Source organism: Diorhabda sublineata, chromosome 1, assembly GCF_026230105.1.
Source record: "Diorhabda sublineata isolate icDioSubl1.1 chromosome 1, icDioSubl1.1, whole genome shotgun sequence".
NCBI lineage: Eukaryota > Metazoa > Arthropoda > Insecta > Coleoptera > Chrysomelidae > Diorhabda > Diorhabda sublineata.
This window is the reverse complement of record NC_079474.1, coordinates 16,563,300-16,587,793: the sequence shown is the minus strand read 5'-3', so window position 1 is coordinate 16,587,793 and position 24,494 is coordinate 16,563,300. Positions and strand designations below refer to the sequence as shown.

The 24,494-nt window shown below is 29.5% G+C and overlaps 1 protein-coding gene across 5 annotated transcripts; it reads left to right on the top strand.

Moving 5' to 3' along the window:
• Nucleotides 1-169: 169 nt before the first annotated feature.
• On the top strand, nt 170-24,148 carry LOC130443330 (putative uncharacterized protein DDB_G0271606). Of its 5 annotated transcripts, none has more exons than XM_056777900.1 (9): nt 337-564; nt 3,395-3,424; nt 3,490-3,671; nt 3,739-3,992; nt 4,048-4,225; nt 4,283-4,392; nt 9,584-9,727; nt 11,636-11,758; nt 11,862-24,148. In XM_056777900.1, the coding sequence occupies exons 1-9, from the start codon at nt 434-436 to the stop codon at nt 12,999-13,001; spliced, it is 2,292 nt and encodes a 763-aa protein (XP_056633878.1). In that variant the 5' UTR covers nt 337-433; the 3' UTR covers nt 13,002-24,148. The 5 variants fall into 5 exon arrangements, with proteins under 5 accessions (XP_056633901.1, XP_056633886.1, XP_056633893.1 ...); XM_056777931.1 differs by having other exon boundaries at nt 379-466; XM_056777923.1 differs by lacking the exon at nt 337-564 and adding an exon at nt 170-217 and having other exon boundaries at nt 3,395-3,671.
• The last annotated feature ends 346 nt before the right edge of the window (nt 24,149-24,494 follow it).

Below are 24,494 nucleotides of genomic sequence, written 5' to 3'. Positions count from 1 at the left end.
GAGACATATCCTAATAATAAAAAATCAAGTTGTTTGGGTATATGTCGTTTACTTCAATTGTTTATTTGTTGACAGTTGAATTTGTTTTTGAACTTTTGCTGTTTGGTATTCGTTTCATTTTAATACTTTAAAATGCTTTTATAAGTATTTTAAAATAAGTCTTACCAAAAAAATTGAATTTTAATAAGGCATTTCTTGGAACCCCACTACACATAAGGTGAGTTTATAATTTTTTTATAAAATGTGGAGTAAACTGCAATTTTAGAATTTTTGAAATGCAGTAATAATCCCCCAAACTTTCGTTACGTCATATTTGGCGCTAGCTTCTTATTGGTCAGTTAAGACGCCATTTTACATGGACGATCCGTTTAGTAGTACATAGAAATCGTTTTTAGTTTAATCTTTTCTGTGTTGAACTGTTGTACAAGTTCTAATGATTCGTAAAATAATACTTCTGTTAAAAGATGTAAGTTTGATGATACAATTTATTTTGTTTAAGCTTCTTTATTCATCGGTCAAGCTTATTGTCCTTAGTCCCTGCAATCTTACTGCAGTATATTACAGGTAGTTTAGTGAATAGTTTTCTCATATTTTTGAACAATTTTTATGTTAATTGTGTTTGTAAAATGTTTATGTGAATGTGCATTTTTGAAACTAAGTCATTGTTTATTGAGGTGCAATTTATTTTTTCACAAAATTCGACAATTAAACAATTCTATGTTACAACTAAATGATATTTGGTAAGTAGATTTGAGTATTCATAATTGCGTATATAAAAGGGATAATATGCTATTGTACGATATACCGTTCCCGTCCATTTTATAATTAGGCCATAAAAATAATGAAAGTAGGTCAGTGCCTAGGGATTTTCAATTGTTTAAGAAAATATCTAATGTCATTGTCTTTGTCAAGCCTAAGGAGCCTAATTTTTCATTTCGATTTCATTTTAGATAAAAGGTAAAATTTTTATCATCTCCAAGCTGTACACCAAATTAAAATAAGTTGTAATATAGCTCAAATATTTTTTATATCTTGTAAAATATATTAACTGTAAATTTTAATTTTACATGATATTTATCGAATATTTTTTTCAATTAGGAAATTTATAATTTCTATGTATTTGTTTTAACCAAAAATTACATTTAGAATTGATACCATTCTACAGAAAAAGTTGTATACTTACTGTCAGACTACACTTTCTTTGAATATTTTTGTTGCTGAACTCGATTCTGTGACACAATTAGGGCTCGATTATTAATATCTCAATACTACGATCTTTTAACAATAAGTTTTCTATTTGGAAAATGAGAATAAGAGGATTAAATGGAAAATGAAAAAATGGAGTGAATTAAAACTAAAATGCTACTAGAAGATGATCAAGTTTGTCCTAGGAGAACATGGAATGAAACATTACATGTTAAATGTACATGGCTAGAATTCTGATGAAGAACTTAATCAAATTAATATGGCTGTGGATACTCAATAATTATTTCACAATTGAATTATTTGTGAAAAAATTTAAGTTAAAACAATTAAATTGAACATATTTTACACGTTATTTTGAAATTGAAAGTGAAGTGAAATTTGGATGTTTTACTGGTTTATACAGAGAAGAATATGAAAAAAATCTTGGTAAACAACATCAGACTCTTGTTTAGGTGGAACAATACACAAGAAAATTATAATTTTCTTCAACTTTTTACTTCGCTGGCATTTTATAAGTTTCTTGTGATTTTTTGGTACAAACACTTGAATAACAATATAAAAAAGGTCACCTGTGCCCTTTGGGCATGAAGAAGGGCCTCTGGTTGTACCTGGGGTCTTTCACTTAGGATCCTCCACTGTATTTATTTTTCAATGGTTAAATCCCTTCACACTTACTAAGCCCTGTAAGGTACATGTGTATGGACCCAATTGGAACCTTTGAAAGCCTACTGGTTCTCCCTTGGATTTAATAATACAATTCAAAGCAGATCATCATACAGGTTGAACATACACAAAGAACTCCAGGCTGGATCAATTGACCCTGCAAAAATTGGGACACATGAAGCAGCAATCATTTTGCTAGGCAGTGAATAACTACTACCATTAATAATAATAGCTTGAAGGCATACATTACTGAGAGAAAACAGTTGACTGGTAACTTCAAGCCTGCTATACTAAATAATAGTCACCTGATATACAGATGGCTCCAAGATGAACGGTTTGGACTAAGTAGGCTACTGCGAATTTTTTTTCCTTTCGAAACACGACACTGTCTTCAAAGTCGAGTTATTAGCTGTGATGGAATGTGAACGTGCGGTACTCAATCAACGCCACTGGAACACAGTAATTTGAATCTGTTCAGATAGAAGAGATGCTATACAAGCCATAACGACCAAAAGAGTGTGGCTCTAGGCTAGTGCTGGATACATTGGCTTGATAGTGACACTGTGACAGAGTGGCCGCCATGTTTAACCCAAACTCGGCTAATTTAGTATTTGTTTTTCTATAATAACGCTTATAAAATTGTAATTTATATTCTCAAATACTTGATCAAAAACTTTTCAAGGGTTCAATAGTATGTTTAACTAAAACAAATATGAAAATTATTTAGTGACTTAGTTTGGGTTATACATAGTGGTCACTCTCATGTGACTGGACTGTAGTGCTAGAGTGCAACAGAGTCTTATCAAGAACTGGTGAGTTATGACTGCAAGATGTAGTTCAGTGTCTAGAGCAACAATAAGGCCTGTTCACTCCAGATTGGGATTGGCAGATCCACCAATGGATCCAGAAATCATTCTCGTTGTAGCTAAAAGTGGTATCTTATCTCACAACAATCTGCTTGCTAGGCGGGCTTGACGGAAATGGTTGAGACTGGCTAAGGCACACAGGTTGTTCTGCTCCTAGTGACTGGACTTTTAACCATACACTGTCCTCTAAGCTGTTAACTCCACACTTGGACAATCCTCGCAGCTTGTCTAAACATCAAAAAGTTCGAGCAAAAGCTTCTGATTGGTTTCTCAAAGGACATTGGCGTTTGGAGATGTCAAGAGGGGCACAACAAGCCTATCACTATACATATGTGCTTAACGGCACTAGTCCGCTCACAATGCTACGATGATGATTTATTTTGACCTTAGTTTTTTTTTTCTTTCGACTTATTTCGAGTTTTGACTGAACTAGGTCAAAACATCAAATTTTTACCTGTCATTGTAAACTGAATTTCTATCAAAAGGGACATCAATCCAAGATAAATAATCACGATAAAAAATAAGTTACAGCATTAATTTTTTTATTTGCATTTGTCATAATTTATAAGTACAAAAATGCACCTTACATAAATGTTAATAAATTCTAATATAACTAGATTTTTGTGAATAGTTGATATCATTTCTTAAATTGTTTGCAGAAAATTAACGTCGTTTGCCTCCAAAAAAAGGTACAATCTTTCAGGGATAACAACTGAAATAATGTGCCATAACTTAATTGTGACAAAAATTGTAGGTTTATGTTGAAAGCGAATGAAAATACAAAAATGTCGACTACAGGTCAAAATAATGGTAAAAAGAGTTCAAATAGCTCTACTGTTAACACACCTTCCAGTACTCCCATTACTACAATAGCTAATGGTACTAGCACTACAAATACACAGAGCTCCCCACCACCCAACAATGCACCTAAATATGGTAAATATATATATATATATAAATATATGCATTGAAAAAGAAATTGAAAATAAAATGTTTCTTTCAGGCACATTGGTGCCCAATAGAATCTTTGTAGGAGGAATTTCAGCTAATACAACTGAAGGTGAATTGATGCAACTCTTTAGCAACTATGGCACTGTAAAGGCTGCTAAAATTATTCAAGATAGAGCCGGTGTGTCTAGAGGTTACGGATTTATCACTTTTGAAAACGAAGATGACGCTAAGAGACCTCTTAGAGAAGCTGAAAACATAGTATTGCGCGAAAGAAAACTCAATATAGCCCCAGCTATAAAGAAACAGGTTACACATATCTGTGCAAGCTGAAATAAATATATTCATTTTATATATTTTTTAGCCTTTTAATAGAACCTTTGATGCTTCTAGTCCTCCAGCAGTGGCAGCAGGTAACCCGGCTCAGTTCTTTTTCCCACCTGGAGCGGCTATGCCATATTTCCAAGGTGGCGTAGCCTATTATCACCAACCGGCCTCTGCCGCACCAGGAGATCCTACAGTACAACCCCCTGTTTACCAAAGTAAGTTTTTCTTATAATATAATAGGAAATAAGTTATGTGAATATTTAATATTTCAGCTCCTCCGATGTATCCTACACAAACTGGTCCGCCTCAGGCACCTGCTTATCCATCTATGATGTTTCCTCAGACTATTTACATGCCTCAACAGTATCCAATACCTATGCCGGTGAGTCTTTTAAATATTAAAGAATTTTTATAATTGTTTCCATTTTTCCATGTAACGTTTACAAGTTGCTTAAATTCATATTGGCTTTGTGGGGAACCTATATGTATTTTGATATTGTTTTAGGGTTTTTTAACGTTTTTTGTTATGGGTTTATTTGATATTCTACAACTGCTATACCGATACTCACAATTACATTATATTTGATTCTCCAACGATCAAGGAATATTTTAAGTGTAATTGTAGTAGAGGGTAATTTTTTTTAAGATTACTCGATTTTTTTAATGATTTGATGGGTTTTGTATTATTTGAATTTTTTTGAAATTTAACTTAATTTTAGGGCTCTTTTGACAAAATAGATTTCTTTTATTTTTCTCAACCAGAAATGATTTTTCCTTTGTTTGTAGCCGGATTATAAATTAATGAAAAATTTTCAGACTTTCCAAATTCCTGAAATTTACAAATTGTTGTTATTTTTTGAACATACCACGTATATCAAATTTCTAATATTTTTATTGTATTTTTGTGAAAAAGTTATATGCCAATAAAATGAAAGTATTTCAAGTTATTTTAAGTCTGATTTTCAAAATTGGCATAAAGTTTAATAATTTGATTTTAATTGGTTTTGAATATTTTCAAAATTTATGCTTACATCAACATGTTGCCAAATCTAACACAATCCACTAGACTACTATAAATAAAACTTTCATTTTTCTATTGACTTAATTTTTTATATAAAAATCGAAATCTAAAGGGGGGATGTATGAAATTATAAAAAAAAAACTCTCAATTTATTCGTTTCATACAGCGTTTATTACAAACTATTAAAAAAAAACTTTTTTTATAATTGTTGTTATAAATTGAATATTTATGTAAGGGGACGGTTAGAAAATTTCTTGTGTAAATATATTGGGTGATTTTGTTCAGTCCAGCAACTACATATCGGAGGCAGGATTGTACCCTGTTACCCAACAACCAACTTACGTTTTGCTGGACGGCCTGCAGTACTGAGGGCAACTACCCCCGCCCCCCGCCATCCCTCTCTTAAGGTCCTGTCAGCAAAAAATTTTCAAAAATAAAAAATAACTGTTCTGCTTTGTATTTTGCAGATGCTTTTTATGTGCTCATGTTTGTCTATGGTATATTTTTGTTTTAATGTTAAAATTGCATGCGATGGATAGATTTTTATACGAGGAGGCTAAAAAACGTAAAACTTGAGATATGAGACAACTCGTATAGTAAATTATTATTTTGAAAATCGTGTTCTGGAATAAATGTAAACATGTATAGTTCGTTTAATTTTGAATTTTAACCTGACTCGACTTATTCATATATAAATGAGGTGACTAAGTGCCTTTTTTATCCTCTTTGTTTATCTTCCGTATTATTTATGGGCACTTGAGGTATTATTTATGGACACTTGAGAAATAACGTTGCATAAACGTTTTTTGGAACTGAAAACTATCGTGTTACATGGTAGTTTTTGCTGACATTTCAAATATTTTGTAGATTTCACTTAGATACTTGATTTAAAAGATTGAATGTTTTGTATTATATCGGGTTGTTTACATTTGATAAAATTTCTTGAAATCCTCTGCTTTTTTGTAAGAATTTTTATCAAATTTCCACGGAAATTTCTATTTTTTTTAAATATAAAATACCTGGTTTTTCCTATTCAAATTTTGTCACAAGATGTTTTTCTTTCGGCCAATTTGGTCGGAAAAGGAATTTTCCAAACCCAATTTCGCCTATAAAATGCTTCTTCCAATTTAATCTGTTCTAAAATTGTTTTTTCAACTTTAATTTTGTCAAAAAATGGTTTTCCTTTGTTAAAAACCTTCAAAAATTGGTTTTATACCTTGAATTTGGCTTAGAAATGGTTTTCTAATTCAGAGTTTGTCAAAAGATGTTTTCCTTCAGCCAGTTTGGTCGGAAACTGAATATTTTAAATCCAATTTCGTCTATAAAATGCCTGTCCGAGATTTATGTGATCGAAAATTGGTTTTTCTCAACATTTCGTCAAAAATTGGTTTTATATCTTACAAAAATGATTTTTTTAAAATCAAAGTTTTTCTAATGATGTCCTTAAGTCAGCTTGGTCGAATAACGAATTTTTCAAATCGAATTTTGTCTAGAAAATGCTTTTCCGAGTTTGTTTTCGAAAATTGGTTTTTCAACTTTAATTTTGCCAAAAAATGGTTTTTCCTTCATACAAGTTGTGTCCATATCACATTTGTGCGAAATTTTATGTGTGTAACAAAATCTATTGATATACATTACTTCCAAAAGTCCTTTTCCTCTTTTTTTATTTGAAACAGACTGAAGAACTTTGGAAAATAATGTCTTACTGTAAGTTTTTGATTATTGTTGAAAACAAAATCGATAATTTGATATTCTGTTTACATGGGGTATGTCATAAACTACCTCTTCCAATATAAACATAAAAGAGAATTTTTTTTCCTAGAATCACGAGAAATTGTGATAAAACGACACGTGTCCTTTCTCGAAATAACAATCCCTTCTAGAAAAAATTCAAGTACCTGCTAGACAACCTCGACCCAAAATATTATACAATAAAAGAAATAACATTGTCTTCGATGTACAGTAGGGTGATTCATTTCCGAAAAAAAAATTTTTTTTGGTGTTCAAACAAAAAATATTAATCTACATGTAGAAAAAAAATCTTACCAAGTTTGATTTCTTAATATCAATTTTAAGTACTTACAACTTAAATATAAAGTTCTACCATGTAAAATGTAGAATACGAGTGCTATTTGAGTTGTTTATAGATGTCATGTCAAACTATTAAGAACCAGTATCCCTGTACAAGCTGCCTTACATCCTAAATCTTATCATATACAATAATAACTGTAAATCATAAAATCAATTTGATGAACTTAGGGGGAAATTTTATGTTCTTCAAAATCGCTTCAGAGTGTTATTGTTGTGATTGTTGTATAAAGTTATAAAAAGAAAAATTAAATACGTTTTCAGTTCGAAAATTATTTTATTTCATTTAGAGTTTCGGAGGTATGTCGTATTTCCTAATATGAATACATTTTGGATTTTTTATTATCCACTCTAAATATAAACCTATACCTGGTTTTATGACCTGTAGCTCGAAAACCTTTTTTTCTTTATTTTAGGAAATACCAAAATATATTCTTTGACGAGCTTAAAATGTGTTTAACAGATGTTTTAAGTTTGAAAACTTCATTTCCAAAATATTAAAATCATTATTTTAAAAATACAAAATCTTAAAAGGTTGGGATTTTTGCATTGGATATTCGCACAGTTATTATTGTATACGATAAGATTTAGTATTTAAGGTAGCTTGTACACGGACATATTCACATCGATGTTGCCACATTTCTAAACTTAGGTAGCAACCCTCGTTTGGTTTGGTTGATTTTTTGATTTATTACTCTATCGGATTTAGGAATAAGCTACGTAATTTCTATCAATTTTTATTTTAAGTGAAAAAAGTGAAAAAATTGGACGAAAATTTGAAAATGCATGTAGTCCGCCATTTTGAATTATTTTCCTAGTAGCACTTTGCGAAAATTTAGAGTTTTTTTTTTCGAAAAATATTTCTTTCTCTCATTAGCATGATTATGTATCTTATGAATGAGATATTCTTAGATATTATACAGAATGTCCATTAAAGTTTCTTAGCTTGTTGGAAACTTTTTAATTATCAATATTACGAAAAAAGTTTTTCTTCATATAAAATTCTGCTTATGTTAAACCAGAATTGCAACTGTCAGATATTAAACTTGGAAAAAATCTATTTAGAACAATTATTTTGAAAATTTTCTCATACTAACAGTCATAAATTTAAATTCATAACAGGATGTATAAAAATGTAGGTTAGAAAATAATCCAGACTCTGAAACCAAGTTACAGATCTTAATAAAAACAAAATTAAATTATATTTGATTAAATTTTTAATATTTTTTAATAAAAATAGGTACACGTACAGAATTTTTGATGAAGGATACATTTTTCACCAATATTTGCGATATTTTGCGAATTTAATTGAAAACTTCGTATATTTTATTTTAATTGGGTAGCTCGATAACTATTAAAATAATTGATTTTTGTTCAACACAGTCATCCTAGTAGAAAAGAAAAATATATTTGTATATAAAGTCAATTTACGCGGCAGCCATTTTGAATTTTTGAAATTGGAAAACTTCTCTCTACCATTATTATTTTACACCAGTTAATTCCCAAACGGTTGACGCGAAAATATTTGGGAAAAATGTTCGCTTAAATTTTTGATGTAAGCGAGCTTTTAATCAGCCTCAGGCGATCGTTGCACCCACCTTGCAGAAAACATTAGCATCAAAATGTGCCACGAGGTATTTGCCTGGATTGTCACCCTGGAGTTAACCTTGGGTTTGCTATAGGTGGATCTAAGGAATCAGTCGGATTAAATGGACAAACAAAAGTGATTGTACGATATATAGAGCGTTTTGACCAAGGATCAACAAAGAAAATACTAGAAAGATAATGAGATTCACTCAACACAGAAGTGCCCTGCCTGTATTCTGGATTGGCAATGCATAAAAATAATGAAAGGCAAAAGAGATGGGAGGGTGGTTAGCTAGTTACCTCAGGTCTTCTGGGAAACCAGGACTAATCTAGTTGCCATTACTAACCTAACCTATTGAATTTTTTTTTCAAAAACAACTTTCACGTTATGGGATATAAGATTTTCTACAATTTTTTTGTGAGAGTAAAAATGAAAAAGTGTCATTTCTGAAATAAGATTATTAAAGCCACGATTTTATAACCTAAAACCCGGACATTTTAAGATATTTTCTTGAGTGTCGTCAGTGAAATTTTCTTTAGTCGAACTTGATACATTGTTGTACACCATCACTCACAATTATTCTATCTGATATGAGCGTTTCTATAACCAAGTTATCGTTTTCAGAGACTAAAGTTGTCGATGGTCTCGTTATCTTTCACGGACCACACTCAAAGCAATACCAGATATCGGTTGGTTATGTATGAAAATCTTTGGAAAGAATTCTAAAAATTCTTTATAGACTTTATTTCACGTAACTTTATCAGAATGTAAATAGTTTAGTGACTGTCAAAAACGTTGAAAAAGTTCAGTTTATCGAGCGACCCCTTTAAAATTTCAACGCAACCCTGTAATAAAAAGTATGATTTGAATTTGTAGTTTGAGTACAATTTCTACCAGGGTAACGGCGTCCCGCCATCGACTCAATACATGGCCGGAGGCCAAACCGGTCCAGGAGGTACCCAATGTAATCCCATTATTCGATCAAGTAGTCCGCAAAGACCCAATTGCTATGCTCAACAGGTAATAAATCAAAATACGAGGGTGGTTTGACGGCAAAGTGACTTTTAAATAAAAAAATCTTGTGTTTCCTTCCTCTTCATATATATATATATATATATATATATATATATATATATATATATATATATATATATATATATATATATATTGTTATGATATGATAATGTGTGTAATGTTTATTTTTATAAATTTTTTTTTTTTAAATAAAATCAGATTTTAATTTGGGCGCCATTAATAATTATTTGAATTTCTTTATTTTATTATGTTATTATTATTATTTTTTTTTATTCTCAGGGTATTATATTGTGAGGTCAAATTAAAAAATTTTATTGCGATAAATTGTTATGGTTATAAGGTCAGATGATAATAGTCTTAAGACCGGGTCTGTTCTTTATAATGAATAAAATATTCAAAATATAGAATTTCTTAACTAGCTATTACAATTATTTTATTTTACAAACATTCATTCATTCATTCATACTCGTAATTACACTCATAAAACTAAATTATATGGAAATGTGAACTCAAATATTATATACTAAAAGAAATACTTAAACTTAATAGAACAGTACCTCTTAAGTGTTTGTTATGTTGTATTTTTAATTTTTTTTTTTTAATTGGAAATTTGTCAAAATTAAATAATAATTTAGAATATAGTGTTGGCCAAAACTTAATATAAAGAATGTTATTTATTTTATTGTGATAAACTGCTCTAAATAACCGAATAACAGAACTGAACTTATTGCTTTATTTATATCTTATTATTATTTAATAATTTATTTTGGATATATTCATACCATAACAATATATATATATATATATATATATATATATATATATATATATATATATATATATATAAATATAAATAATAATAATTTTGTCTATGTAAAAAGTTAAAAACGATTTGTGCCTTTTTGGAATTACTTTCCTTAGGTAAAGTCCATTTTTCCATTTGTAGTTTTGTTCCTGAGGTTTTCCTACGGTAAGCGAGCTTTTAATAAGCTTCAGGCAATCGTTGCACTCACCTTGCAGATAGCTTTTTCATATGTAACTCATATACTTTTGTTCGCCAAGCGCTAAGTACGATTTTTATCAGTATTTATGTGACTTTTTATTGGTTTCTTATTGTTTTTCTGAATTAAAAATGAATTAAACAATAGTCGAAGTTCTTTTTACCAAATTTATGAAAATATGGGAAATATTTTTCTTTGTATGAGAAAATAGGTAAAAGGACACAATTTTTTCAATATTTACATAACTTTTCCTCGGTTACTTTAATAGTTTGTTTGTGTGAAAAGTAATAAATTTTTTTAATCTGAAATCTTAATGAAAATCTTCCTATTTATATGGGCTAATTCAAGGCTACGTTTTTTTTTTAAATATTCAACTTTTTTTCGGTTTCTTCAATTGTTTTTCTGCGTAAAAATAATGATTGATCAATAGGTGAAACGTTTTTTTTTTCATATTTACTCAACAATGAAAACCCTTTCCTTTTTATAGCTGAATCCAAGGATGCGTTATTTCAAATATTTACACAACTTTTTTTCAGCTTCTTTTATTGGTTTTCCGCGTAAAAAAGTATAATTTATTTACATTCTACATTCTTTTAACCAATAACGGAAATAATTTTCTTTTTATAAGAAAGTAGGTAAAAGAACACAATAATATTAATATTTTCCTAACTTTTCCTTGTTTTTTATTCCTTTTTTCCATATTTATTTAACAACTGAAATAGTTTTTTTCTACGATTATTGCAACTATCGGTAAGCTTTTGACGAATGACATTTGATTCATGGCGGTCACTAAAAATATAATCATGGAAGTTACGGAACTGTTCATATCTTAAAAAGTCACTTTTTCGTCAAATTCATCTCGTATATCGAATAAATATTGATAATATTACAGTTGCCCCCGTATAATCCAAACGAGCAATTTTTCTACAATCTACCAATGTACGGAACAACCATGGAAGGGCCCGCCGTTTATTCCGAAGCATTCGATTTGGGCGCCGGTGGACCATACACCGAGGTAAATAAATTTAGATTACGAAAAATTTAGTATATGTTTAATTTGTTAATGTTTTTTTTTTGTATTGAAATTTTCACTTACTGTTGACTTTTTTTATCATTAGGATAACTACGATATTACCGAACAAACCCTTACATCACAAGACGTTGACACATCGCTAATGCCTTCATCACAACTGCCGTTGGCACTCCCTTTGGGGGTATCATCGGGTACCAATTTTTCGTCTAATCAACCTCAAGTGACAAATAACGATACGTCAAACGTTAGTTTCGGCTGTAGCAGACCATCATCATTACAACAACAACAATCAACGGATACAAACCGGGCGCATATTTTACCGAACGATAGAAAATCGCAGACGCCGGTCGTATCCGTTTTATCGATCGAACAACAACAGGAAAAAGACTATTCGTCGATGCAAAGCGGGCGCAGACGCAAACCGATTATGCAAAATAATCAAAACATCCCCGTTTATCCTTCTAACGGTTTCGTTAATCCATTCGTAGGATTCAACCCTCAACATCCTCCTCCGCCCCTATTCGGTCCTCATCATCCTCATTCGGTATTCGGTTTCCCGGATTATCGCAGATTTAACGGATACATTGAAGGACGTCCGAACAATTTTAATATAAACAGAACGCGTAAACGAAATTTCGATCATAGACAATGGAACGATCATTCGAGTCGTTCGAGTTTACGCACCGATTCGAATTCATCTTCGGCTAGTCTAGTCGACGAAAATAAAAACGAGGATAATAAAATAGTAAATACACCCCCGCCGGCTCCCTATTCGCCACAATTGAAATCGATCAGTTATGCGAAATCATTTCACAACAACAATTACAAAAAACAAAATAATAACAATAATGACGATAATATGAAATATTATTATTACAACAATAAGACTGTATCGAATACTACTAACGATTTGACGAAAAACAAAAACAAAACCCCACCCGTTAACAACAACAACAACAATAATTTGATAATTGATGATAAAACCCGTCATCCTGAATCCTTAACACAATCCTCCGATTCCCAGGTACATTTATCGACTACGACAAATCAGAGTTACGTACCGGCGGTGGTGACTGCGCAACCGCAGGCGAGACGCAGTAAACGTTCGTTGCGCCGCAGTGGCGCCGGAAGCGGTATGGTTAACGAAATCGGTGCCGGAGACGCTCCGCTACCCGACGAAGTCGCCGGCGAGGTGCGCAAGAAGATGGATTCGCTCAAGTTGTAACATCCTCCTTTTTTTTCTGTTTTGTCTCCTTTTTGTATATTTTTCATTTTCTATTTATTTAAGACTGTACAATAAATGTAATATACCGTAAATTTAATGTACGTAAGAAAGAGAAAGAGAGAAAGGGGTTATAATAAAATATATTTATTTATTGAAGAATGAGGATATATATATATGTGTGTGTAACGAAAAGTGATTATTTTGTTGTTGTTTTGGGAGCGGGCTCGTCCAACTTCGACAGTCTTCTCAATAAATAAGAAAAATAAAAATAATTAGAAATCGTCAATTATCACCCCAAAATCCTCTTCTTTAATTCCCTTTTTCATCGCAATAAGGAGTCAATTTGATTATTACCAGTAAGACATTATTTTTGTATTGATTAGAACCGAAATCGAACTTGGAAGATTGCGCCCTCCCTTTTTGAGTTTTCGAACAATATATTTATAAAAATATAATGATATATATATATATTGAAAAAGATTTTTAAATGACAATATTACGTTGAGAATTAAAGCAGTGAGATGCCATCTGTAGAGGACGCGTTTCGTAGTTTAGTTTTGTTTTTTTTTTTTTATTAGATGAAACATTGTGCTCTAAGGTGAGTTATTTAGATTCGGATAAACGGATTTAAAGAAAAAATAAAAATAAAAAACGTTATTTAATATTTAAGACTATATATAACGTAAATTTGTAAGCGATAGTTTTTTTGTTTGTTATTATCGTTTGTTTCTATGTGTAAAAGATACTCTTATTCTATGATAATTGAAAAATATATCGTCGTTGACGAGGATGATTGATTTTCCTACGTTTCTACGAAAAAATTAATCAAAAGGTAAATTTGTTTTCATTTAAAATAAATTTGATGTTTTTTATATTAAAATTATTTTTGGAAATTCATATTCTCATTAAAATATTGAAAACTTTTCTCTGTCTGTATGAAACTAATAAATTTTCTTTTTGTTTTGTAACTATTCGAAACTTGGGAAAATTGATTAATTCGTATACTAAATCAAAATAACGCGGATAAGTTTTTTTTGTTGTCGAACGAAAAAGTTTTAGATCTGTGATATTAATAATAAAGACGAAACGCAAAAAATCACTTTGCATTACCTAACAACACAAACAAAAAAAAACTTACCCGTTACAATATCCAGTCAAATTTATTTTTCATTATCTAAATGAAAATATTTCGTACGATCCAATATATCGACTCGCCCTGTATTTTTTTGCCAAAACTAGTACTTAAGTTACGATCTCTCAACCACGAATGAATTTATCCTCGTTAAAAGACTATTTAATATTTGAAACGTACAGGGTTAGTCACTCACTGAATTACGGTACGCAAATGTTTGTTACATATTTTTTAAAATGTGACCTGCCTTGTATTACAAAATATTTTCTTTTGTATGGAAAGTTGTGCTCAAAAATAATCTGCCAGTTACGGTTTGGAAACGATTTAGTAAATCCTGCCAGGGCGTTTGAAAAATAAGAGATTGAATTTGACAGATTATGAAATGATCTATATCCTGATTGAATTTCATTAGTTTTTGTCCATTAAATGTCCAATAGAACAAAATTTGAATATTTTCCATTTCTAGTGTACCAAAAACGTATAAAAAACTTTATAAGTAGTAGTAGTAGTTTTGTACATTTGGAACAAAATTGATTCGTTAAAAATTTTCTTTCATTTTGTAGTAAATTGTCCTGTGTACCTCAATGGACGAATACTCTTATTACATCCTTTGTGTTGTATCCAGATCACTGTATTTGATGAAGAATATTTTGAAAAATTATCAAAAAAAACATATTTGTATCCAGGAAAAGATATAATATATTTTTCCATTTATTTCATTTCCTTTTCACATTTTCATCTTATTTTCTTTATATTCAAGCCCAAATATAAATGTTTAGTACAAAACTTTACTGAATACAAAATAACTTTCTAAACTATGTATTAATAATTGAGCATTAAAGAGCAAAAATGATCATCATTTTTGCTCTTCAAGTCGATCTTCTTTTGTTCAATGACCCTTTAACGCTTAGTTATGTTTATTTGAAATTTTTTTACCTTTCTCAAGCTCTTTACATAAGGTTTAGTACCTAATATTAATAGTTTCCTTATTTGTCAAATGAGTGTTCAAATACCTTTTTCAATATCTATCCAGAAAGAATCTTGTGTCTTTTTGAGTTTCCTCTTTGTATATTTTTTTCTATTGAATTTTGTATATGTTTCTAATGATCTGGACACAACTCCTTAGTTTTCCCTCCTATTCAAAATGATCTTATTTTGTCCAATGTCTTCTTAATTTTTCTCACCTAGCTCCTTTTGCCCAATGACTTTTCAAATTATTGTTTCTTTTCTTTTTCTTAGATCCTTTTCCTCATTTTTTTTCTATATTTCCAATGATTTGAAGCTAACTTATAGTTATTTCTATATCTTCAATTATCTGGCACAATTTTAGGGTTTTAGCAATTATTTGTGACTATATTTTTTGTACAATGTCCATTTTACTTCTCGGCATGTTTTTTTGGGATCCTTCTTGCCTTTTTAAGGTTTTTACTCGAAGTTTTTGTATCTATTTTTGAATCAATAAACGTAACATTCTTATTATCTGTCTTTTGTTCAATGACTATTCAAATTATTCTTCCTAATTTGATTCCAAATATTATGGGCTACATGTCTTTTTATAAGTTCCTTGTAGCTTATTTTTACTTTTTCTCAATTGATTTCTATATTTTCAATGATTTGGACACAACTTTATAGTTTTACCAACTCTTCAAGGCGATCTTATTTGTCCAATGTCCATTTTACTCATAAGCATGTTTGTTTGAATTTTTCTTAGCTTTGGCAAGTTCTATGCTCTAGATTTTTATAACTTTTTTTCGAAAGAATAGTCATAATTTTCTTATCTGTCTTACTTTGTCCAATGACTAACCCAATTATTTCTCCTTAATTGATTCGAAAACATTTTTATGTCTTTCCAAGTTACTCGTAGTGTATTTTTCCTTTTTCTCAATATATATCTACATTTTTTTGTGTTCTGGGCACAACTTAATGGTTTTCGCAACTATTTAATGCAATCCTTTTTGTCCAATGACTAATTTACTTGTTACCATGTTTGTTTGAGATCTTTGCCCAATGACTATTCAACTTATTTTCCTTTTGATCGATTTGAAATCATCCTCATATCTTTTTCCCAAGTTTTTTGCAGCTTATTTTTTCCTTTTCTTAATTTGTTTCCACATGTTTACAGACCTCTACGTAACTTCATAGTTTTTCCCAACTACTACACTTATTTTTGTCCAATGTCCATTTTATTTGCATGTACCTTTGAGGTTTTTTGCTTTTTCAAGTTCTGTAGTCAAGTTTTTTACCCTTATTTTCGATTCATTTCTATATTTTTAATGTTCTAAACACATATTTTCAAAACTTCATTTTTGTCCAATGTACTCAACTTTTCATCATTATTATTTGAGGTTATCTTGCTCAAGCTCTTCACTAATAGTTTCCTGACTTAAATTGTTCTTCAATATCTAAATATTTTTATTTGTCCAATGACTGTTCAAGCACCTCTTCTTATATTTATCTGGAAACAGTTTCTCCTAGCGAATTTTGTTCAATCTCAACATGTTCATTTCAACCATTATTTTAAATATTCATAATTTTTTTCGTGGTACATTTATTTCCATATTTTTTCGTGATTCTTGACCATATTTTGTCCAATACTCGTTCAAATTCTTTCTATATTTGTTCTAAAGATCCTTAGGTACTTTTCATACTAATTATTTATTTTATTGTCATTTTTAGTGACTATTTTATTAGGTCACTCGGTACACTAATATTTTTTCTCAGAAATGACGTTTCTTATTTTAAATTCTTCTAGATTAACGATGGAATATTTCTGATTTGTAATAATGTATAAATCGTTTCCGTTTAAATATTTGAACAAACCTTAAGCAACATTGTATTTTTCAATTTTAGGCTGTGACAGTTTAAAACGTTTGTTAAAAAATATTTATTGATGTTTTGTAGTTTTTATATGCCGTTTGAATGTAAAAAGAAAAATTACGTTTGGGAATAATTTTCGACGAAAGTTATTACAAAAGTATTATTTTTCTTCTTGTCATCGAATCAATCAAAAATGTCGAAAAATCGAAATTGTTAAACGTTCCAAAAAGCCTAACAGTTTTCAAACGTAGAAACACGTTTTTTTTTCGATTTAATAGAAGCTACCACTGAGGAAAATATTTTCCGAAATGGTAACTTTGTTTAATTGATTTTTCAAAATTGTATATTCCCATATAAAGATATTTATAAAAAAATAGATTAGTTTGTATTAAATATATATAAAAAATATACATATTCTCTATATACATTGAAAAATAGTATGTAAGGAAGGTAAATTATTGAACTAGTTTGTAAGGGATATTTGAGGTTACATAAGATACTGAATTTTTCAAATATTTGGCCAAAATACATTGACACGCAGAAAAAAACACGTTTCAATCGAATTCCATCCTAATGAATAAATCATTTTATATGAAAACGTTAACGAATTAGAAATTTTTATTAATGGAAAATGGAAAACAATAACTTTGAAATTTTGTTTTAACAATTTTTCGACTTGATTCCAATCAGATATTTTCTCTATTTTTTTTATTAAAAAATTGAAAAACAATTTATAATTCTACTATTTTCTGCCTTAACTTCACTACTAATGTCTTTATATGCTCTAGAGTCATCAAATCTTGCCTATTTGTCATTTTTCACCTTGAGTGTACCTGATTTTACAAAATTTTGTGAAATTTTTTGGTTTGTCATAGCTACGTCATTTGAAATTTTCATTATTCATTATTCATTATTCTTATACCTAATCAGTTTTTCTTCTATTTGTATCCATAGTTTCCCCTTCAAGTTCCTTGTGGCGAATTTTGTCTTCTCAACTTCATAAGACAATCGAAGAAAGTGAATAATAAGTTCGATGTGAATTATGCCTCAACAGGAGTATTTTAATTATTCAGCAGTTTGTTTGGGGTATTAAAGAAAAATATATGAGTCACTTTTCCAAATTTCTAGTAACAACTCTAATAAAGAAATTTTTTTTTCTGTGTTGTCCTTTGTAAAGTAGGTACAATTAGTATTTAATAAAAAATGTTCATTCGTATTGTTCCTATTTTGAGTTATTTGTTCCTAAAAATATTTATATTTTCTGCCTGTCAATAATTACAGATTTTTTCGTTTGTTTCTTAACCAGTTCGTTTTGGAAGAGATTTAAAAAAATAATAATAAAAATGTCGTATTTTGTATTTTCTTTTCTTCTTGTTATTGTTGTTGCGTAATGTACAACGTACCTGTGTATTATTACAAATTGTAAATAATTTATTTGGTGTACAGGGCGCGCTAATACACAATATTGACTACACCCCCTGTATACTACTTGTTAAAGTAAATTTAATGATATTTTTATAGCATTGGCGAGGATACAGTCCGGGAAAATTTGTCTTCAAAGGTGATTTATGAGGTAATTTATTGAATCTACAATATAAAATATTCCGAAGTATTTAAAATAGTTTTATGAAGTATTTTTTGGAATAGTTTACTGAGTGGGAGTGATAAAAAGTGTTTTGTTTTTGAAATTTGGAAAAACGGTAAGTGTTTGAAAGAAATAGTTCAGATAAAAGTTGTATATCTTTTAATTTTACACAAAAATGATCCTTGAACGTTTTCGCTATCATTAATATTTACAGAATTAGGGGAGTTGGGATAAGAGTCCAAAAAATTGAAGAAAAGTTTTTTCAAAATTTAGGAAAAAGATGAAAGTTTGAAAGAAAAAGTTCGGATAAAAGTTGTAGATCTTTTAATTTTATATGGTCCTTGAAAGTTTTTTGCTATCATTAATATTTACAGAGTTAAGGGGGTTGAAATAAGAGTAAAAAAAGGGTTTTTTCAATTTTTGGAAAAATAATGTAAGTTGTAGATCCTTTAATTTTACAAAAAAAAAGGACCTTTGAAAGTTTCTATTTATAAGAAAGGAATTGAGACAGGAGTGGAGTGGGGAAAATTTAAAAAAAGTATTTTACAAAATGTTGGAAGAAGAGTTCTAGATCTTTTAATATTACACAAGGCTATTTCTTTTATAGTTTTTCGCTAATATTCATATTTACAGAGTTGGGTAGGTTAGTGTACAATAAAACTTTTTCCAAAATTTTGGAAAAACGATAAAAGTTAGAAAGAAATAGTTCGGATAAAAGTTGTAGATATTTTAATTTACTTCAAAAATAGTATATTGAAGGTTTTTTCTGTCACTTATTTACAGAGTTAAGTTGGCTCAAGCTTAGGGGATGATTTAAAACTTTAAAAAATTGTAACTCGGAGAATTATAAATTTTCAAAAAATTCATAAATGTTTAAAAAAATGAAATTTAATTTTAGAAAATTAAAAAAGATTTATCAATATTTTTCATAAAAGTTGTAATAATTTGTTTTATTATTAAAAAAAAATGGTTAAAAATAAAATTTTGAATTTTATCTTTGAAATTAAATTGGTGGCAAGAGTTTAGAGGATGGTAAATTACAAATAAAAAAAATTATAACTGGTTAAAAAATTCTAAATTTGAAAAAAATCTCAAGCAACGTTTAACTCCCCAAACTCAAAAATATAAGTAAAAGCGAAAAACTTTGAAGAACTATTTTTATGTAAAATTGAAAAGTCTACAATTTTGATTTGAGAAACCTAGAAAATAATCGAAAATTTTAATAGGGGCATTTCAAAATAACTTTTATTAAAAATGTATGAATTCACCCCTTAATGCGCGCTTAAAGACAAATTTTCTCGGAATCATATATAAAAGTGTAAGTATGGCAACTAATATAGTTTCTAGCACGTTTTTTCAGGACAACCTGTATATGTACGAGAACATTACATATACTCGATGATTTTTTTACTAAGTATTTACTTTAATAATCATAATAATAAGCACTGGAGTATCAAAGTTTATTGAAATTTAATTTGCTTGCATTTATATTTTATAACCTTTCTTTAACATCATTATTCTCTCTATCCAGCTCACCTCAACTAACTCAAACAAAATGTCTATACTCATTTTCCAACCACCTGTTAATGTCACAAGGTTTTTAGACAAAATAATCACACTGGCAACACTGCAAACGATCTGGTTATATCTACCGATCTTCGTATATCTAATTTCTGACAGTTGTGGAATCAAATTGTAAAAGTGAAAATTCTCCAATTTTTCAAAAATCAATAAAAAGATATTTCTCGCTTAGATGGACGTTCTAAATTCAAAATTTGACGCAAATGTTGAACGGTTTGAGCCAAAATGGTGCTTATCAGCTCAAAGCTATACTGATTAAAGATATGGTTAATGGAAAGTTTACATTCACGCACTACTTTTGGTTTTCCTTTATTGATCGTCGCGTCCACTTACCATACGTACCCCCAGAAACTTAACTTCACTGCAGGCTTCTTAATGTCTCCTCATTTTTCTTGATGTTTCCTCAGGTTCTTGCAGTCTCATCTATATCAGTTTCCTTGTGAGAAACGTACCTCCAGATACTTTACTTCGCTACAGGCTTCTTGATGTTTTCTAGGGTTTCTTAATGTCTCCTCAGGTTTCTTGATGTCTCCTCAGGCTTCTGTATCAGTTTCCTTGTGAGAAACGTATCCCCAGAAACTAAATTTCACTACAGTCCTCTTGATGTTTCCTCAGGCTGGGGGTAGGGGCATTTTTTCCAGATCTAAGTAATAAAATTGGCGGTGCAGCCAAAAGTGGTTATTCCCAAGACATAGAGAGAATTTTGTATTTCATTTCCACGAATTTTTTTTCTGATTCTAATTTTTTTTTAAATTCTCGTTGCTCCTAATTGCAACCTTTTTAAAATGTCATCGAGCACAAAAAGTAGCGGCCAGCAATAACATCCTTGTCAATTTACACTACGTACCGTGTACATAGATATAATTTATGTAAAAATAACTTACAGGGTGTTCCAATTTTTTACCTGCAGTACATATTCATCTAAAGTTCAAAAAACAAATTGTTGAATCTTTGAGAATTTTAACGTCCATATTAACAGCGCGTTTCGAAGAAACTAACGAGTTAATTCGAAACGCTTTGTAAACGGTTCACCCTGTAATAAGCTCTACAAGGTTGTGTCATACAAAAGTAGGGACTATATTTATATATATTTTTTAGATATTTAGGTTATGGGTCAATTAAAGGGTTTTGATATGAACACTAATATGGTAAAGGATGTCTCAATAAAAGAGAACTTCTAGAAATGTAAAGTGAAACCAACACAACAAAAATAAATAATCGACTTTATTTACAGAAAATTATACACAGTGAGATTAAAAATACTAGTTGTGACTATTAAATTGCGAGACTGTAATTTTTTTTTTCTCCAATCATTGAACAAAATTTCACCCACCTTGATGCAGTATTCACCTAAGGAACTTGATAGAAATTGTAGGATGTAAAATTCGACAAGGAACACCGAGAGGAAAAGATGTATTACATGTATTGACAATAAGGCTTCCTGCAATCTCGTCTGTATTAGTTACCTTGTGAGAAAAGTCCTCCTAGGAACCTAATTTCGTCCCTGGCTTCATGATTTCTCTTCAGGTTTCTTGATGTTTCTTTAGGCTTCTTGCAGAATCGTCTATATTAATTTCCTTGGAGAAACGTACCCCTAGAAACTAAATTTCACTGCAGGCTTCTTGATGTCTTCTCCTCAGGCTACTTGCAGTTTCATCTGTATTAGAAGGAAACGTCCTCATAGGCATAGTCATGGTAACTATTTTTTTGTTGGGAAATGTGACATTTACAAACGAACATTTGTGATTCGTTTACAACCCTCGTACAAAATCAAAACAAAAATGATTTTTTTTCTTCAATAAATTAGCTCCAGTAACGGATTCTACGAGTTTCGACACATTTAATATTTACACCTCGTATAGAAAGTTGGGTTATATAATTTTTTGTGAGGTTTTTTTTATAGATAAAAAACTACGATAAACGTTTCTTACAAAAAAGAAGTTCTTTCAAATCAAAGTATAGGTAGTGATGAGCCAAAACATTGTGATAGTTTTAAAAAACATTGTATCCTACTTATTAAGAAGTCTACAAATCATGACGAAAATTGATATTATTTAATCTAAATAAAAAAGTATGAGACGAATATAATGATTTATTATGTCATTATAACGAAAATATTTTGATAACAAACTTTCTATAGTTATAATAAATTCTTGATTTATAGCGAAAATTGCTGAGTTGTGTCCTGCATTTTATGTCTAAAACATCTTTTGACGACGTTTTAACAAATCGAAATATTCTCGTATTTTAGTTATCAATCGAATTAAAATCGATACGCGTGGAACATTTTTCTGTATTAATGTAATGACAATTAACCTTAGAACATAAAATATTCTATGTTATAAACAATTAACTAACCAGGAGTCCTCAATATTTTAGTGGAAAAATTTCGGATTTCAAAATATCTTCGTGTTACAATCTTTTGTTTTTTTTTTTCTGTATTTTTAGACATTTTTGTGCTTCTTGATTTTTTGAATTTGAGGTAAGTTTGTATCTTATAAACAGATTTATGAATTGATGATGAGATTTATGTAATTCGTGGTACTAAAACTAGTTATTTTTTTGTTTGTAATACCAATTTGACTAAATTTGATTAAAGAACCTCACTTTAACGGGATAATTTTTATGTAAAAATAAATTTTCTTGTGAGAAATACGTTTGAGACATTTACATTGGACGCCTACTATAATATATCAATTTTCACTTCGAGATGGGCTTAACTCATTTGACTAATGTGTAGGTATTTAAAGAAAAGTATTTGTAATAGTCAATAATAATATTCATTTACCAAAAAAATTGGAAATAAACGTATAAATCCCATTTTGAAATATATTTATATCTAAAACAAATTACCAACGAAAACAACACAAAATGTTTCGAACATAACCTATAAATTCAAAATTTAACAAGTATTGGTAAATTCTCATTTATTTAAAATGGATTTTTATTATTTAAAATACGTTATTCCGTTAAAAATCTAGTAATCAGATATGAAAAATAACTTAAAAAACTCAACAATTTATGTAGCTAGAAATTTGGTATCGAAAATAAATTTTAAATTAATAAAGGTACAAATGAGTTACAATGCGGGGCGATCGGTGGGAGTCGTTGAAATAAGAAACGCGTTATATAAGGTTATTTGCCGATTTTAACCATTTATTTTGAATACCAAGAAGTAGAGTACCTATTTTGGGACAAAATTTAAAGAAATTTAGTTGTTTCAGCGCTTTCTAAATTGCATGTATAGAATTTCCATAGCCATCAATTTATTGTTACTTTAGGAAGTTCTATAACTGTAAATTGTCATCAATTTATAATTTCATTCCATAAACACAAAGCACTAATTATAATTTTCTATTTTTAACTACAAAAATGGGAAATAAATTCAAAATTTAATCGCAAAGAAAAATGTTTCCAATCTAAATGAATTACTCTGTATAAAAAAAATACTGAGATATTATCACAAGCGGTAGGAAACAACAACAGTATAAATATCGTTTTAATCAATTCTTTTTCTAAAAAAATCGATATTCGTGTTTGAGCTGGAAAAATTTTTGAGGGAAGCTTAGAGGTTGGAAAGTTAACGACATCTATCGGCAATTTTAAAATAATAATAGTTAGGATTTGTGGACTTTGTCAGGGAGACAATTAAGTGTGTTCAATTTTAGAGGCTTAAGAAGATAGTAAGTTTGGACCCACGTAATACGCCAGATCTTGATTTAGTATTAGAAATTAGTATAAATATGTAAATTAGCTAATTTTAGAATAAAAAAAAATTAAAACTGAAAAACCAAATGGAAAGAATATTTTTCGACTCGTTCGGTAGTTTTTTTTTCATACTTGTTATTTTTTTGAAATTTTTTATTATAACGTTAGTGATATGTTTTTCTACGAAATTGTTGGATAATAAAAAAAATTTATAAGACGTCGAAAACTATTCTGTCTTGTGAAAAGTGAGAAATATTATATAATAAATGACTTATTGGCGCTAAGGCTATGTACAAAATATCCCAGTTATAATAAATATTCTTAGGAAAATACCGTTTTCTCGCTATACCTTACCTTCTATATCGAATGAGAACTGGCAACTCTGTTAAGTGGTATCCATCATTGAAATCTGCCATTATCAAAGTAGGCGTGGCTTTTATTCCGATGAGCACCCATTTTTTTTATTATATTATTTACATATCTAATTATTTATTTAATTAGAAAAAAAATAAAATATTAACGACATTCAGTAATATTTCTAGATATAAGGAACGCAGAAGAAATAAACAATAAATATCCACTATAGTTTTCGCCGTAAACATGAACAGAAGACCAACTATGTATTTGTTAACTTTATTATTATTTTGTTGTGTTGACTAACGATTTGTTA